This window comes from Vulpes lagopus, chromosome 3, assembly GCF_018345385.1.
Source record: "Vulpes lagopus strain Blue_001 chromosome 3, ASM1834538v1, whole genome shotgun sequence".
Classification (NCBI taxonomy): domain Eukaryota; kingdom Metazoa; phylum Chordata; class Mammalia; order Carnivora; family Canidae; genus Vulpes; species Vulpes lagopus.
Window position 1 is genome coordinate 25,962,836 of NC_054826.1, and position 19,683 is coordinate 25,982,518.

General features: G+C 36.3%; 1 protein-coding gene across 2 annotated transcripts in view; it reads left to right on the forward strand.

Moving 5' to 3' along the window:
• The window catches only part of ITGA1 (integrin subunit alpha 1), a 169,189-nt gene that overhangs the window by 54,490 nt on the left and 95,016 nt on the right, over nt 1-19,683 (forward strand). For both annotated transcript variants that reach the window (XM_041747906.1, XM_041747907.1), the window contains exons 3-6: nt 14,417-14,529; nt 16,956-17,044; nt 17,150-17,261; nt 18,119-18,246. In XM_041747906.1, the coding sequence (XP_041603840.1) occupies nt 14,417-14,529; nt 16,956-17,044; nt 17,150-17,261; nt 18,119-18,246 (442 nt within the window). The remainder of the gene's footprint in view (nt 1-14,416; nt 14,530-16,955; nt 17,045-17,149; nt 17,262-18,118; nt 18,247-19,683) is intronic.

Sequence of the window (19,683 nt, forward strand, 5' to 3'; positions counted from 1 at the left end):
GAGAGAGAGAGAAGCAGAGACACCGTCAGAAAGAGAAGCACGCTCCATGCAGGAAGCCTGACATGGGACTCAATCCCAGGTCTCCAGGATCAGGCCTTGGGCTGAAGGCGGCGCTAAACCGCTGAGCCACCCAGGCTGCCCTCACTTTACCTTTTAGACTTAATTTGATAATAATCCAAAATAATTAAATTTAAGAATTTCAGTTCTTGGGGTACCTGGGTGGCTCAGTGGTTGAGTGTCTGCCTTAGGCTCGGGACCCTGGGTTCGAGTCCCACATCAGGCTCCCTACAGGGAGCCTGCTTCTCCCTCTGCCTATGTCTCTGCCTCTGTGTGTGTGTGTGTCTCATGAATAAAAAAAAATAAAAATCTTTAAAAAATAAAAAATAATTTTTTGCGTACAAATTTTATCCAAGGTACAAACTAGAATTTGTGGAGGTATTTCACTCTCTACTCTCCTTACAAATATCTTAGATGAGAATTCTAATAATAGAGTATGAGTGTTATTTTGTCCTTCAAACCTATGTTCTCACTTACCACCCCACCCTCACCCCATTTAAGGCTAAACAGGTGAAGTCATCCCTCTAGACACCAGTTTTATTCTTTTAGGCATTATGCCTGCAATTCAAGGAACTCTGCCTCTCAGAGAATAATTGAGTGTCCCAAGCATAAACTGTAATAAACTGAAACTCAATGGAGCTCCTAGAAGTCTCAGTCAACTAAGCATCCAACTCTTGATTTAGGCTCAGGTCATGATCTCAGGGTTGTGGGATTGAGCCCTGCGTGGAACCCTGAGTTGGGCTCTGCAATGGATATGGAGCCAGCTAGGAATTCGCTCTCCCTCTACTCCTCCCCCGCCTCCCTCTCTTTAAAAAAGAAAAATTGCTTAAACTGAAACTCACTATGTATTTTTCCTGAGAAGCTAAATTTCTAAGTAAAATATATATATATATATGAAAGTTTTCAGTAATTACTATTAGTCACATAGTTTTAAAGAAAAATATAATAAATAACAACCCTTAAAGACTTAACCTATTTAGAATGAACTTAAGAGAATCAGATGTTTTTAACCTATTTTATGAAAGTCTGATTTTCATTTTCTAATGTGGACAAACCCTTCAAGATTCCTCTCTCATCCAGTCCAGTCTCTCTGATTTTAGAAAAATCTGGTATCAGCAGTCTTTAATTATCTAAATGAATCTTAGTAGAGTAATAAAGAGTTTTTCTTTCCCCTCAGGAGCCATAGTACACATATGTGATCTCTTCAGTTTCTTTCTGTCCCTTATTATAAGCCCATCCTATTGTGAGTTTCCTGCCCTCTAAATTCTCTAATTAATATCTTTCAAGATACAATAAGGTGAAGAAATGAGAAAATGAGAAATCAAGTCTTTTTCTTTTAAAGATTTTATGTATTTATTCATGAGACACACACACACACACACACAGAGAGAGAGAGAGAGAGAGAGAGAGAGAGGCAGAGACACAGGCAGAGGGAGAAGCAGGCTCCATGCAGGGATCACAACATGGGCTGAAGGAGCCGCTAAACTGCTGAGCCACCAGGGCTGCCCAAGAGAAATCAAGTCTTAATGAAGTGCTAATGTCATGATGAATTTCCTTCCCAAAGTCACTTTATCTTTGAAGAAGGTGAATGTGTAGGTGAGAAAATAAAGATAGCCAGACCAACATTTGGAAAGAAACAAAAGTGCACAGAGTAGATAGGAAGAATATGGTTGAAAAAAAAAAAAGTTGCTAATGGTCTCTCTGAATGACCCTACACTGAATTGAACTCTAAGCAGACCATTCAGGATTCTGTACACTTGTGTGAGATAACGTTAATAATAAGATATTAAACTTTTTATGTTAGAGATCATGCCTTATACATTTTGCTTCACTTACAAAATATAGCCTAGTTGTCCGTGTACAAATGTTTATTGGTGAGGTATTTAGAAATTTTCCTTAGCCGTAACATAAATGTGGGCCAATTGAGTAGATATTTGTTGTGTCTAGCATTATTATGCTAAACTCTATGGGAGATATAAGACAAATACAAAACCTTATAATCTAGTAGAAGGTATTTATGAAATAATTGAAGACAATACAAACTGGTGCAGCCACTCTGGGAAAAAGTATGGAGGTCCCTCAAAAAGCTAAAAATAGAACTAACCTCCAACCTGGGAATTTCTCTACTAGGTATTTGCCCAAAGGATACAAAAATACTGATTCAAAGGGGCACATGCCCTCCATCTGATGTTTGTAACAGCAACAGTCAATGAGAGCCAAATTATAGAAAGAGCCTGAATGTCCATCTATATATAGAGAGAGAGCCCAAATGTCCATATATAAAATGGAATATTACTCAGCCATCAAAAGGAATGAAATCTTGCCATTTGCAACAACATGGATGGATCTAGAATATATTATGCTAAATGAAATTAGAGAAAGACAAATACCATATGATTTCACTAATATGTGGAATTTAAGAAATGAAACAGATGAACATAAGTGAAATTAAAAAAAAAAAAAAGAGAGAGAGAGAGAGGCAAACCATAAGAGCCTCTTAGAAACTATACCAAACAATCTGAAGGTTGCTGGAGGGGAGGTGGGCAGGGAATGGGTTAAATGGGTGATGGTATTGAAGAAGGCACTGTGATGAGTGCAACATTATATGTCAGTGATGAATCATTGAATTCTACTCCTGAAAATAGTGTTACACTATACATCAACTAAGATTTAAATTAAAACTTGAAATATAAAAAAAAAAGAATAGTGCTAATCAGTATAATATAGACTATAGATTCAGTGAGAGTTAACAGAAAAAGGAATTTATTTTTGGCTCTTGAGCTGAATCTTGAAAGATATTCAGTTGGGCAGCCCGGGGGGCTCAGCAGTTTAGTGCCGCCTTCAGCCCAGGATGTGATCCTGAAGACCCGGGATTGTGTCCCACATCAGGCTCCCTGCATGGAGCCTGCTTCTCTCTCTGCCTGTGTCTCTGCCTCTCTCTCTCTCTCTCTCTCTCTCTCTCTCATGAATAAATAAATAAAATCTTTAAAAAAAATAAAAAAATAAAAAGAATGAAAGATATTTATTAAGAAGAAAAGAAGAATGCCACTCCAGTCTGGAAAGCCACATAAGCAAGGGCATAGATTTGAGAAGTGAGTGTGCTAGTAAGCAAATAGGACTGACACAGGAATGGTATAGGAGAAAACATAATGTCAAACCTTAGAACCAGACAAAGGAGCTCGGACCTAAGTGGAGGGCATTTAGAACCATTATAGGTCGTTTTTATGAACCTTAGTTTAGGAAATTACATAAAGATTGGATTAGAGAGAAAAAAGTACCTGAAAACTGGGGAATCGATAGGTAAACAAGAACAGCCATCTGGTACTTAAGAAATGAGGTCCCAGGCTCGATTAGAGAGAACTTGAATGAAAGAAAAGTGTATCCAAGATAAATTTATTTTTTGAGGTTCTTTTTAAAATTATATATATATATTTTTTATTGGAGTTCAATTTGCCAACATATAGCATAACACCCAGTGCTCATCCTGCCAAGTGCCCCCCTCAGTGCCCATCACCCAGTCACCCCAACCCCCCACCCACTTTCCTTTCCACTACCGCTTGTTCGTTTCCCAGAGTTAGGTGCCTCTCTTGTTTTGTCATCCTCACTGATATTTTCACTCATTTTCTCTCCTTTCTCTTTATTCCCTTTCACTAATTTTTATATTCCCCAAATTAATGAGACCATATAATGTTTGTCTTTCTCTGATTGACTTATTTCACTCAGCATAATACCCTCCAGTTCCATCCACGTTGAAGCATATGGTGGGTATTTGTCATTTCTAATGGCTGAGTAATATTCCATTGTATACATAAACCACATCTTCTTTATCCATTCATCTTTCGATGGACACCAAGGCTCCTTCCACAGTTTGGGTATTGTGAACATTACTGCTATAAACATCGGGGTGCAGGTGTTCCCGTGTTTCACTGCATCTGTATCTTTAGGGTAAACCCCCAGCAGTGCAATTGCTGGGTCATAGGGCAGATCTTTTTTTTTTTTTTTTAATTTATGATAGTCACACAGAGAGAGAGAGAGAGAGGCAGAGACACAGGCAGAGGGAGAAGCAGGCTCTATGCACCGGGAGCCCGACGTGGGATTCGATCCCGGGTCTCCAGGATCACGCCCTGGACCAAAGGCAGGCGCTAAACCGCTGCGCCACCCAGGGATCCTGGCAGATCTATTTTTAACTCCAGGATAAATTTAGATGAATCATTAAGGCTTAGTGGAAGTTTGGAAAGGCCAAATGGAGGTGTAGGAGGAGTCAAATACATTTCAAATTTTCTTTTTTTTTTTTTTTCCATTTCAAAATTTCTACATTGGATTTTTGGAAAATGGGTAGCCATTCGGAGACAAATTTACAGGAAAGGAAAATAAGTTTTACCAGGAAGTTTTTTAAGTATGGTTTTAGACAGCTTGAGTAATGTCTGGATATTTGGAAACCTGAAATGGAATACAGATAAAAGGGAGAAGTTAATACATTAGTGGAAATGTTTAGAGAGTGAGAACTGGTTTTGGTTTCCACTTGCAACCCTGTGCATTGCCCAGAAATTAGCACTAGGCCTTAAACATAAATAATATACATTCAAAGATTATTTGTTGGGTGAACAAATAATCTAGTTTAACTCCCTGTTATCATTAATGAAAAAACAAGTGAGCACACACACATATACACAAGTAATATTAAAAATGGCTCTTATGACTATTATCAAAAACACAAAAGATATATGTTGGCAAGGATGGAAAAAAGAAAACATTTGTTCACTGTTGGTGGGAATGAAAATTGGTGCAGCCTCTATGGAAAGGGGAAAGCGTAGAGGTTCCTCAGAAAATTAAAAATAAAACCACCATATGATCTAGCATCCCATGTCTGGGTAAATATCCAAAGTAGTGGGAATCAGAATCTTGAAGAGATATCTGCACTCCCATGTTCACTGCAACATTATTCACAATAACCAAGACTTGAAAGCAATCTAAATGTCCACCGATGGATGAACAGGTTTTAAAAATGGGTCACACACGTACAATCAAATATTATCCAGCCTTAAAAAAAGAAGGAGATCTTGCCATTTGAGACAACATGGATGAACCTGGAGGCCATTTTGCTGCATGAGATAAGCCAGATACAGAACCAATTCTACATGATGTCACTCATATAAGAAATCTAAAATAATCAAAGTCATAGAATGTAGAAAGTAGAGTGATGACTACCATGGGCTGGGGGAAGGGAAAACAAGGAAGTATTAGTCAAAGTCTATAAAGCTTTAGTTATGCAAGTTGAATGAGTACTGGAGATTTACCATACAGCATAGTGCCTGTAGTTAACAATACTGTATTGTATATTTAAAAATTTACTAAAAAAGTAGATCTTATGTTAAGTGTTCTTATCATGAAGTAATAATAATGATAATAACTAAAGAGGTTTGGAAGAAACTTTTAGAGGCAACAAATAGGTTTATGGCATAGACTGTGGTGATGGTTTTATAGGTGCATGCTTGTCTCCAAACTCATCAAGTTGTATACATTGTGTACAACTTTTAATATCAATCATAATTCAATAAAGTATTTTTTGCTTTTTGTAAGTGACTTCCAAAGGGAAATGTTAACTACACAGGACCAGAGCTGAAAATAGAAGTCATGTCTCTCCACTCTGTTACTTTTTTTCTTAATTAGAACTATGTTAAAAAATAAATGCTGATAACTGTCTTTGCAGTTTTCGACTTTACATATTAGTGTACATGTGAAAATTTGTGAGCATTTGAATGCATAAGGATGTCAGATAATTTAATTCCATTTTGACATTCCATATTTATAATGATTTTATATAAAAGGTTTGAAAAGTCAGAACAGCAAAAGCAATGTGGCCAACTGAATTTAAAAGTAAGCAAACTGGGCAGCCCGGTTGGCTCAGCAGTTTAGCGCCGCCTTCAGCCCAGGGCCTGATCCTGGAGACCTGGGATCAAGTCCCACATCAGGTTTCCCTGTGTGGAGCCTGCTTCTCCCTCTCCTATGTCTCTGCCTCTCTCTCTCTCTCTCTCTCTCTCATGAATAAATAAATAAAATCTTTAAAATAAATAAATAAATAAATAAATAAATAAATAAATAAATAAATAAATAAATAAATGTAAGCAAACTACAAAAATCTAAACGTCAAAACCTTTAAAGATGGCATCATAGCAGCATATTGTTCTAAAGAGGTCCAGGCACTTGTAATGTAAAATAAATTTTGTAAACATGTTTGGATATTCTGTGTTTATAAAATCAAATAGGATACAGACTTACTTTAAGAAATGGACTATGGAGTAATTGACATATCCGGGAGAACATGGATTTTGTTATTCAGTTTTTCTCCAGAGGTGGGCACCTTTATAAATCATATTTGCTACTCAGCTTTTGGAAACCCATCAACCTCAGATTTTTAAAAAATCACCCTGACCCATACTACATCTTGGCTGAAGACTGCCTAAAGAAGTACTTGTTGGTCCATTACAAGTGCAACCTGTGCATTTGAAAAGCATTACTTTCATTCTTTGGAAAGAATTAGAAGTTAACAGAAAAGGTGGCCTTATGCCCCCTTTACTTTTCAGAAGTTTACGGTGAAGTGCAACTTACTTTATATCTCTGGCTCAGAAACCACATGTTTTCTCAGGAGTACAACACATTATACCTCTGATTAAGATCAGCCGTTGTTCATTATGGCTAGCATGAGCTGAAATATCCAAGTAATTGCACTGTGGTTCGGAAAAATTCACAAAGAACACAATTAGTTTAGTAATTTTTCTTTGAAGAGAAGAAACTTAAATGTGCTCAGCATTACACAAGCTTTCCAGATTTAGTGGTAATCACCAGTATGGCAAAGTTTCTGCCAAATGGGAAAATATGAGATTCTCAAGGCTTTCCATTCTGCGGCTCCTTTGCCTCATTCTTTTTAATATCTGCATCAACCCTTTTAAAAAAAAATATTTTTATCTGCTTGTTCATGGGAGACACAGAGAGAGAGAGGCAGAGACACAGGCAGAGGGAGAAGCATGTTTCCCGCAGGGAGCCTGATGTGAGACTCAATCCCAGGACCCTGGGATCACGATCTGAGCCAAAGGCAGACACTCAACCACTGAGCCACCCAGGTGTCCCAGTGCATCAACCCTTTTAACTGCTGTTTCCCAAGCCAATCTTGGGGGCTTCAGTGACTTCGGTGGGCCTGCCTTTTGTAGGTTTCATGATGCAGATGCCTCCCTAGTCAATCCTCCACCCAATATATATATCAAAATATGTTGGCTTCACACCTTTTCCCTAGAGGATCCTGCTTTATGCCAAGTAAGGTTTACTAGCAAACTCATGTGATTGATGCTCTGTTTCCAATGATGTATATTTTAAGTAAAGGCTATTCAAGCTTGGGGTAAAAAGACTTTTCAAAGGCTCTATCATATATTCTCTTACAATCTTAATATAATATTTATTTTCCATTGTGTATAATATCTTTTGAAGTTGAAATTTCCTCCTTACTAAACTTGTCATTTCTTTGGCTCACCTCATTTCCACCCCTATACCTTGCATGACTGAAAGCACTGAAGCTAATGGAGCCACTATAAAACTTCATTCTCCAAGATGACCAAACACTCCATTCATTAAAAAAAAAAAAAAAAAAAAAAAAGGCTGGCGGGTGTACTTGGCATCTGATAATGACTTTGGCTTGGACATCAAAAAGAGTTAGGTGAAAAGAGTGTTCATGAAGTGATATAAATATGAGAAAACAATCTCTAGAAAAATATCTTTTAAAGAGGAAAAAACATAAATATGAAGCAGAGAAGCAACAGACCAGCTACTCTTCAAATAAGTAAAATAATGGTCATAGTGACAAGAATGACTATTATGAATAGCAAACATTTCTCAGGTTACTAAATTTTATTATGACTGGAGCTTTTTTCCATGGAAAAGAACAGTATAGAATGAACTTTTAGAATGAGTGAATGAGAATCAGAATTAGTCATTTTAGAATGAATGTAGAGAGCATCAGGATTAGCCATTATAAAATGAATGTAGAAAAAATATTTTTCACCTTGATGATCTTGGAGTTCATCAGGTATTTTTCTAGAGATCAGTAATGAGATCTAGAATGTTCTTTAATCCTCTTAATCTACACATAAATCATTGCAATAAAGCCATCGAAAAAGCCAAAATCTAATAGAAATAAAATGTAATGAGGTAAAGGAAACTTGCATTACAATTTGAAACAACAATAACCATAGTTCATGACATAATGTGCCTTGGCTCTTCATAGTGACCCTGTGCGTTTAGGTAGATATGATTGTTACCATCCTCATTTTCTAGACAGGAAACTGGGACTCAGAGAATGAACTGCCAAAGGTTTAATACAGTGAGTATGTGTCAGGGCCAGGACGTGGAACACCAGCCTTCTGACTTTCAGTCAATTCTGTCCTGTAACAACAAGGATTCTCTGGAACCTTGACCTGTGGAAATGCCTCCTGTGTCACTCAAAGGCATATATATCATTTGGTTTATGCAAAATATTCAGCCTCTAAGATAGAAAAGAAGACTTCACAATTAGGGCCTTTTTAGCTGGTCACATGAGTCATGAATTCCCAGGACTGTCTTATTCAGATTCTTAGAGTATTAGATGCAATCATTAATTCATTCACTTAGTAAATACAGAATACCTATTTTGTTATAGGCTTTAAGGGTATATGAGTGAACAAAATAGTGAAAACTCCTGCTAATGTGAAGGGTGTATTCTACTGGGAAAGGAGAGAACAAAAAATAAATAAACGTAATAAACAGGTAGGTTATATCAAATGTCAGGACGTGATAAGTTTCTGAGAAAAAAATAGAGCAAGATAATGGGGATTGAGAATGCTGGAGATTCCTGAAATTCCATAAACACTATGCTGATACTTTTCTAGGATCTTGTTATTTTTATGCAACTTGGGAAAAGTGAGACCTACTCAGATTAAGTGGTAAATATATGTACTTTCAGAGCTGCAAGCTTGATGTAAAAAAAAAATAGCTCCTAGGAAAATACACAAAATCATCTTAGATCATATTCCTGCTAACCGATTCTTTACCACTCATCACAACTCTCATGCTCCCTGTCTTGACCCTGGCCTACTAAACTACCACTTTCTGAGCTCTCACACCTCAGGGCTTACTTATCCAAAATACACATTAGGCCATGGTTCCAGTTGCTATTTCAGGTTATTTCCAGTGATAACCATACAGTAGGGGTTTCTATTGCCCTAGAAATCAAATATAAACTACAGAGCCTTTCCTTTAAAGTCTGCTATGTGCCACTCGACCTTCCTGCTCCAATTTACAGAAGCTCTACACTGTGTTCCCAACACCTGTACCGCCTCATCATCCTCATTTTCAGCACTTAGTCTTCTGTTTCCACTTTTTTCCTAGGATATCCACTATCTCTCTTCTCTCCTGTTTTAGAATTCACAATAACTTTACTATTAACATGCCATTCAGAACTTACTTTTCATCAATTATCCTAAATTCTCCCCAGTTAGTGGTACATGTTTTCTAAACTAATAAGTATTCTTCTACACACTTACAATTTGTCTATTTGGATAATGGAATCTTAGAATTGGAAGGATCTTTGGAGGCCTAGCTCACATCTACAGCAGTAACAACCTCCAAAACATCCCTGACCTCATTTTGGACTGAGGGCTGCGTCACTGGCCTATGTATGCCCTGTCGGATTAAATCTTCATTAAATCTCCACAAGCCCACCACTCAACTGCCTCTCTACCTAAATCTCATGAGATGACTATTGATACTATTTTCAAAGAAGGAAGGAAGGAAGTTGAGAAAGGAAAGAGGGGAGGAACAGGGGCAGGCAGAGGGAAGGGCCCTAGATGAAAACTTTATCCTCCCTTCTTGTTTCAGTTAGCTCTTGATATATAGCAAATCATCTCAAAACCTAGTGAGTCAAAACAGTATTTTTTATTATTTCTCAAGATTTTGAGGGTTGGATTGGTGTTCCCCTGCTACATGGGGAACTGCACGAATACTCATCTGGTACCTCACTTGAGGCTGGAGGGTCTAAGATAGTTTAACTCACATGCCTGGCAGTTCATGCAGTTGGCTTAGGCATTGCTTCTCCTCCATGTGGCCTCTCGTCTTCCATCAGGCTAGACTGGGCTTCATCACAGCATGTGATCTCAGATTTCCAAAAAGGATGAAATTGAATCTGTAATGCTTTTTTTTTTTTTTTTTTAATTTTTGAAGCATAGTTGACATACAATGTTACATTAGCTCCAGGTGTACAGTGTATTGATTTGACAATTCTACACATTACTCAAGCCTCAGGAGTCACAGTGCCATTTCTGCTGCCTTCTATTTATCAATTAAGTCCCAGTTTCAACAGGAGGAAAAACAGATTTTGCCTTGGTGAAGGACATTGAAGGACAAGTTCACATTACAAAGAATGCAAAAAATTCCAAAGCATCTACTACAGTTTCAAACCTCTGTATACTGGGCCATCCAGATTCCTGCCTAGGGAATCAGTGGCCTTTCCTCATGTCTAAGGCAAATTTGTCCTTCTGGATCCATCCCGTCTATCAGCTCATGGGTTCTACTCTCTCTTCTGTATAATATTAGCCTTTCTCTTGTTACTAGTTCTTTCTTAACATTTATCCAATACAGATGCTTTCCATAATAAATTTAAACTTACCTCAAACCGTTAATGGTTTGCCTGAAAAAAACAAAAGGCCCACACACAATGCCATGGCCCATCTCCTTCATTCTTAGCCAAACTTATATATATATATATATATATATAGACACACACATGTATACGTATATATATTTTACTACCTTTCTGTAAACTATCTTAACTATAATATCTATAAGTATTTATTTATTTATTTATTTATTTATTTATTTATTGAAGTTTGATTTGCAAACATTCAGTATGCAGTGCTCATCCTGTCAAGTGCCCTTCTCAGTGCCTGTCACCCAGTTACCCCATCCCCCTGCCTGCCTCCCAAACTTCTTGAAGTCTGCTCATGGCTCCCATTTTTTTATATTCTTCCCTCTTTGGCTTTTGAGATACTACTGTTTCCTGATTCTCTCTCCTTCTTTGGACACTCCTACCAGTTTTCTTCCTTTGCTCATTAAAATCTTAAGTGTTACTTTTTCCTTCAGCTCTCTTCTTACTTTGTACCTTCTTAAGGCAGTAGTATTTACTCTTAGGGCCTTAGCCATGCTTGAAGCATGCTTATATATGTTCCACATGGTTTCTGAGATGATCAGCAGCAAGGCTGAGCCCAGAGGCCTACAGAAGTAACCCATTATCAGTGCACTCTATTGGCCTTTATTCCATCCCTCTATCACTTTTCCCACCTCCACATTTGTGTGTGCTTGAAATTGCCTGCCCCAAATCTACCTGCAACCAAAGTTCTTGTCTAGGGTCTGCTAACCCTACTAAGACAACCCAAACTAAGACAGCTTATATTCTATTTGTAGAATTGGTTCTCCCTTCCTCTCCACTTCCTAAATTCAGATCCTCCTCTCTCATCTAGGTCTAGAAACTCTTACCTTCACTCTCTCAGTCTAATTTGCCCCTTTCCCCGATTTATTCATGACACTGCAAGAAAATAAGTTTCATAAAGCATTTGATCATATCACATCCCTCTTTAAAAGCATTGATGGTTCTCGACTCTCCCCTCCCTAAAAATCTGAAATTCTTATACTGGACTATAGGAAAATTCATAATCTGGACCCTGTTTAGCTTGACAGGCTCAATTTCTACTCCAGCTACCCTGAGCTACTTGAACTTATTAAAAGAGTTGTTTCTTCTTGCTTCTTAGACCTTGGTGAAGTTGCACCAAGTTCTGACCTGTTCGGTATTATAATAGTCCTTTTATAGTTCTGCTTCCCCCCTAAGTTTTAAGCCACCTAAAAAATTGTGGTTTATTCATTTCATATTCCCAGGGCCTGCTGTACATGCTGGGCTTGTAGAATGTTCTTACTAAACATTAATCAATCTATCCAGCCTCCACTTAAATACTTTCCATAATAGTAGGCTCACTACCTTCCTGTAAACTATCTTAACTATAGAACCAATTTAATCAATCACAGTACAAAATTCTTCGAAAACATCGAGGAAAGAACAATAACCATAACTTCCTTAATATAATTTGTTTTTTGATGAACTCTCATTTAATCTAAGCTTTGCATAGATATACTGGTTCTGTTTTACGAATGAAGAAACTAAGGCAGAGGGTAAGTAGCTTGTCCTAAATCATACAACTAAGTAAGTGACAAAACCGTGATTTGAATGCATGAAGTCTGGCTCCAACGTTCATGCTATATTTGATGGAAAGAATTAAATTACTTAGTATATGAAAAGCACTTAGAACAGTATATGGCATAAGGTATAGATTTAATAAGTGCCAGCTATTATTGTCATTGCCATTATGATGAGTACATTCAATATAATTTGGTATCGTTCACTTTGAATTGTCATAGGTTTTCACTAAATGAGGGAGATTTTTATTTGAATTAGATCATAAATAATTTTTAATACCACCATCCAATCGTATTAACTATTGTTTTGTATGACTGCAATATTCTATAGAATGGCCCTGCAATAATTAATTAGTTCTTGCTGTTGACTATATTTCTTTTAATTTTTCATATTATATATAACACTATGGGCATTATTTTTATGCATTAAGCTTTTTCCCTTAATTTAGGCCATTTTTTTAGGATGGATTTCCAGAAATAAGAGTTATGTATTAAAAAGTCTAAACATTTTTATGGTTATTTATGCATATCAAAAATGGCCTTACAAAGGCATTATGTCATAGCTATGTTTTAGGGAGTCCGTTCAATAATTCAATATTTGCAATTGTTATAAAACCTTCACATTAATACTAGCTTTACCCAAAGAATTTACACAAAATAAATCCCATCCCTTTTCAATATGACAGACTTTCAAATATTTAGATTTTTTAAATTTTCTTTCTTTTTTAAATATTTTACTGAAATACAGTTTTAGATTTTTTTAAAATATATGCCTTCAACACCTTCACTCCAATGGAACCTCTCAGCTTCATTCAGATTTTTTTCTTTTTCTAAACATCCCCAACTTTCCCTCCAGCATCTCTGGTCTGACAAAAGTATCAGGTGCTTAACCATCTGAGTCATAATTCCTAAATACATTCCATTGTGCCTATGTCCCTCTTAATTTGGAGATTACAGACATGGTCTGTAGCGCAGAGCACACAGGGTCACTTTCCTTGACCAGGGCATCTCTTTCCAGCAGTGCAGCCTAAGGACACATTAGCATTTTATATACTAAAAAACACTGTTGGCTCATGTTTACTTGCTATCAGCAAGTCCCCCATGTCTTTTTTTCCATGAACTCCTATTAAGTCAGGTTGCCCACATCCTGATGTCGGTAATAGTATTCAAATAGAAGTTTTTTTTTCACATAGGTCCATATTAAATTTTAGCTGGTATATTAAGTTTCTTGTTCCAGAATGTTGAGATACTTCTGATTTCCCAAATATATTGATTAATTTGATGCATTCCTTTATGCTTTCTGCGTCTTCACAAAAGTCATAAACAAAGATATATGCTAAGACAATCCCAATAAGTACAGTCTTATGGTACAAAATTCAAGTCCTTTGGTTGACAGTAATCAGCACCTTTGTATATAAGTTTTCAGCCAGCAGTAAATCAGTAGCTGTGAATCCACCCAAATGCCTTAACACTCAAACCACATTCATCCACCTTATTCCCAAAGATATCACAGGGGACCTTGTTAAATGGCTTCCTAGGACTAAAATAAGTCATGACTATATTTTTCACTAATTATTATTAAACTCATTCTATAATTCTGTCTAAAAAAACATTAAGTGATTTTAACCTGGGTCTCATGACTATCCCTATTTTCTAACTGCTTACAAACTAGTCTATACTAAGATTAAATCTTATGATAATAAAATGTTTATGTTTGCTAACTTCTCTATGCAATTATCAGTTCCTCATAGAAAAAAATCATTTATACTTCCATGTGTTTTGTAAACTAACACAGCAGCAGGCTTAACCAATAATTATTATTTCAGCCTCCAAGTAAAAGATATAATAAAGAAATGTTTAATACAATAAATAAAATATTCTGAAATCGCTCCTCTGTATATTTTATGGCTCTTTAATGCAAATCAATCTGCGATTTGAAGATACTCAGCTTATGTTGAATAACATTCCATTACTAACAGAGAGGGACTATCTGATTATGTCTACTGTTATTGCCTTAGAACTAGTCATAAAATAACTAAAATAAAATGTTTCCTTTTCTTCAAAAGTGTTAATTGAGTTATTTAACTTCCAGGGTGCTAATTGGTTCCCCTTTAGTTGGTCAACCCAAGAACAAAACTGGAGATGTCTATAAGTGTCCAGTTGGGAGAGGCAAACCATTACCTTGCATAAAGTTGGATCTACCAGGTATGTAAAATCAAAATGTTAAAGTCTAATCCTAAATTATACCCAGTATTCTCATTAAAAATAAATCTTAACTCAAAAAAATATTACAAGAATCTATAAACATTCTTCAGTTCTTACCATCCATGTTAACATAAAATAACATTTTGATTCTGTCTGCCCTTTATTTGCTTCAGAATTCAGGATAAAATATCCATAGATTTAGAAATAAAAAACCTTTCCAAATAACCCCACCCATTACATTGCCTCCACAAAATTTAACTGTTTATTTTTTTAAAGAATTTACCACAGGAATTGTAATACATGAATTCTTTTAAAGAGAATAGCACAAGGTAAACTTGGATAGAAATGAATGTGTTTGATAGAAATATCACTGATATTAGAACATGACTAGAAAATTCCTACTAGAACTATCCAAGAATTAGAATCCTATCAGTCTTCTATACAGTGTTAAATACCATTAAATTAACATATACTTTATAGGTTTATTTCAAATGTATTTTTCAGTTCTCTGTTTTTCAATTTCCTATTTGTTTATTATGAACATTTTTCCTTTATGTTTATGAGCATAGTTACAATAGCTGCTTTAATATCCTTGCCTGATAATTACAACATCTGGAGTATCTCAGCATCACTTTCCATTTATTACCTTTCTCTTGAGGTTGAGTCACATTTTCCTGTTTTGTCTTGTGTTTAGTAATTTTGGATTGTATCCTGGATTATACTTTTGAGTTATAAGCATGAAGATTCTAGATCTTTTATGTGTCTTTGAATAGTCTTAACTTTTTGTTTTAGGAGACAGTTTACTTGGCTGAACTCAATTTCCAAACTTCAGTAGGAAGCAGTTAAAATCTCTATTCAGTTCTTCTGGTTGTAGCTGAGCTGTTTGAAGTTTACTCTCCACATATACAGTTCAAGTCCTTCAGATATTTGGACAGAATATACATGTATATGTTAGAACTCTCTTTTTGTGGCTCTACTTTCCAAGATATACCCCCTCACTTTGTAGATGCTATCATTACCCCAATTTCTATCCTTTGTTTCTTTAGAACAGTTAAGACTGAGTTTTATTTCAAATTTAGCCGCTGATGAAGGCCCTCCCTTGGGAGAAAACAAACATGTAAACAGGAAATTCACCCAATACTAATCTCCTCTTACAAGTACAGACTCCCCGCCCCCCCCCCCCCCCCCCCCCAGTTTCTGTTTTTGGTTGCTTTCTAGGGTCTTCAGATGGTTGTTTCATTTTTTTCTCCTTTTCCTAGAGTTATAGTCGTTATTTGCAAAAGACTTGCTCTGATAGGAGCTACTCTTTCATTATTGGAAACTTTAATAGCATTTTAACATTAGCAAGGAGATTTTAACTATACCAACAACAGTGAAGTTTCTTCTGCTATAGGCCCTAGTGTCCCAAGAATGCTCATTCTGGGTCAACCCTAGTACAAAAAATCTAATCCAGATTATTCAAGACCAGTATAGATAATAGCCCAGTTCCAGGTGCTTTCAAGGAAAACCAGACTAAATTCTGGGACCAAGACCATTGCTCAAACTTGGAAGGCAGCGTGACCATTCAGGAATCCCTGCTTCCATTCCCCACTTTTAGCTAATAGATATGGTCTTAAGGTAGGAAAAACTTCTGGGCATGGACAGTGAGATAAATCTTCTTTGAACCTGAGATTTGCCACTTTCAAATATTTTATCACTCTGCTAAGCAGAGTTTAGAAGATTTAGATTTTTCCTGTCCAATCTTTTTTTGCTCTTTCCAATATAAATAACTAGAACTTCTTGCCAATTTTGCCAGGTTGGCATGCTTCAAGACCCAGTGTTCCTACCTGGAATATCAAATGGCCTCCCTTCATTGTATTTCTTTTATCCAGACTTCCTGACCACTGCTCAATCTTCCTTCAGTTTTCTTTGCTAGCCTCATGATGTCCCCATGATGGTGAAAATAATGGTCAAAAACGTATATTTGAGAAGGTTTTTTTTTTTTTTTCCTGCTCTACTGCTCATTTTCCCTCCTATCAGAAGTCATCTTTTATCATTGGTCACTTATAACATATAGATAAAACATGCAAGGTATGTGTGTAAGTTTACATTATACCTATAATATTATGAGAGTAAATGTTTTGTTTTAATTAGAAAAAATGTGTGAAAGGCTATCCCACATTCTCTCATTGCCCCAATAGTTCTGCATTCTTTTACAGTTCAGCAAAACTATTTGAGACAGTTATCCAGACAAAGTTTCTGGGATATAAGCCAAGTTTTCAGCCTTAGCTTATTCATTATATCCTTTAATAATACTTTGAAGACTATTTAGTTGAATCAGAGGAAGAATGTGCTATGATATGAGCAAAGCAAATAGAATGTCTTAATGAGAAGACACTTAATTTTACTTCATTTTCCACCCTTATAAAGTTTTGTTCTATTTTTAGTTAACACATCAATTCCCAATGTCACGGAAGTAAAGGAGAACATGACATTTGGATCAACTTTAGTCACCAACCCAAATGGAGGGTTTCTGGTAAGAAAGCAAAGAGTTGGTTAATGAACCAGGAATGCTATCATTACGTCTTTATAAAATCTGTTCTATAATTTTTAATCTTATGGTTTTTAATTTTTTTAAAAGGCATGTGGCCCCTTATATGCATATAGATGTGGACATTTGCATTACACAACTGGAATCTGTTCTGATGTCAGCCCCACATTTCAAGTTGTGAACTCCATTGCTCCTGTACGAGGTACACATTTTATGCAATGTTCTTACATGTTTGAAAAGTGTAAGCAATGAATGAGACATATGTATACACAGGAGCATACCAAAAAGCTTGAAGTATTGTGTCAGCTACCAGCATTACCAATTTAGGTAAATGTTTGCTTTGGCAATATATAACCAAACTGCACTGCTATTTTTGGAGTTGATATTAGTGTAAATAACCTTTAACAGAGTCTTATTTAAACATCATCGCTAAAGCTGTCACATTGTTTTTATTTAAAGAGCGAGTCTCTTTGAAGAAAGTAATCTCATTTGAAATATACATAGAATGAGAATAGTTACATAAAATTCATATTGAGAAAATTTCCAAAGATAACTCATACAATGTCGATTAAAATTAAGTAAAGATGAGTTTTACTTGATAAGAATTTCAAACCAATTGCTATGGAATGCAATAGTATTTATCACCTTTATTTTTCTAAAACTGTTTTCTGATTATAAAAGCAATGTGTCCACTATGTGGACTCTCAGTTTATCTTTTAAAACGAGCTTATTTCAGCCATGAAGACACTTCATACACCTTCGTACTGTCTAAAAAGATAAATTCAGGGATCCCTGGGTGGCGCAGCGGTTTGGCGCTTGCCTTTGGCCCAGGGCGTGATCCTGGAGATCCGGGATCGAATCCCACGTCGGGCTCCCGGTGCATGGAGCCTGCTTCTCCCTCTGCCTGTGTCTCTGCCTCTCTCTCTCACTGTGTTCCTATCATAAACAAATAAAAATTAAAAAAAAAAAAGAACATGAAACCCTTTTAAAAAAATAAAAAATAAAAAATAAAATAAAAAGATAAATTCAAATGTGTGCAATTGACTCCTTTTATTATAGAATGCAGTACCCAGCTGGACATAGTCATAGTGCTGGATGGCTCCAACAGTATTTACCCTTGGGAAAGTGTTACAGCTTTTTTAAATGACCTTCTTGAAAGAATGGATATTGGTCCCAAACAGACACAGGTATGTGACCAAGCATTTTGATTTCTGTTGTTCTAAAGATAAAAATGCATAGATTTTTAATAATAAAAATATTCTGAAAATAAGCTAACCAATAAAGCTAATATTCAGGATGAATGTTATATTCTATATCCCTGCTTTTCTCCTGATGAAAAAGACATTACTGGAAGATCCTGTTATTGTCTAAATAGAAAATATTATGAAAGCTGCCATTTCTAATGCTCTTGGAAAATATCCCCTACAAATCTCTGTAAAATCATAATTGATTCTTACTTATAAGGTAACTGTAGCCACCTCTGATAATATCAGAGAAGGGTTTCAGAATCTGTGGAAACTAATCTCACAACCCAAAGAACACCTAACATTACAATCTCATATTATACAGAGTAAATTTGTGAGTGACCACAAAATATCACTTAAAATCCATTTTTTTCTCATATTTAAGAATTTCTTTTTCTTAATGAGGTTTCACTTCATTTAATGGCAATAAAGGCGATGTGTTTAGAAATAGGTACTCATGGGGAGAAATTTCTAAAAAAACAACTATTCGACTTAACTGTAGCTAAAACATGGGGCATGTGCTCAACCTGTTCTGCTGCAATTTTGATGTTTCTATCCACTAGAACTGTAATTAATCTTCTATTTCTATAGTGAAAATCCTAATAGAGGAGCTATTCTCCCAGCCACCAGCAGAACTCTAGCCTGCGGGGTGGGATATATGGAGTCCTAGGTCTTTCTTAAAAGGAACAATTACTCTATTCAGAGGAATGGGCTCAACCCTTAGGGTGCAGATGCTACTAGCAAATGCAAGGAAAATGAACATGCTCTGAGGCAGAAGAGTCAGGTCACGTTTACTCAGTTCCAGGATCCCATTCCACAGAGGAGAAAATTTCAGAATGCAACCCTGCACACAGTCATTTGTGATACCTGCTGATTTCACCAGAGACAATCTTCTTCATAGGGAGAAGCTCCCTAAATGGCTGAATTTTTCTGTCACATTTTGCCTGTATAATTCATTGTGGAATTTAGTCATACTCCTTAATTCATTTACTCAAATATTTTTCCTGACGGTTTACAATGTACCAGGCTCTGTGCTAGGGCTGGGATAATTGTAGACAATATGACAGACACCGCCACTGCCCTCATAGGGCTTCTGATAATGGGATGTTTCTCCAAAAGTAGCTCACAGAATTTCTTTTTCCAAATCCTTGAGGTGCTTGTGCGATGCCCCAGATTTTCAGAATCAGAGTCTCTCAAGGTAGAGCTATAGAGCCCACATTTTAAGTAAGCAAGCTACACGATTCTTAAACATGGTAAAGTTTCAGAAACACAGGATTAATGCATTATTATATAAGGATGTGTATGTGTGTCTGCTGCATCTCTAGATACAGACTTTGTATCACCTTTTTAATCCTTTTTAGTAGCCAGCCAGTCAGTGCT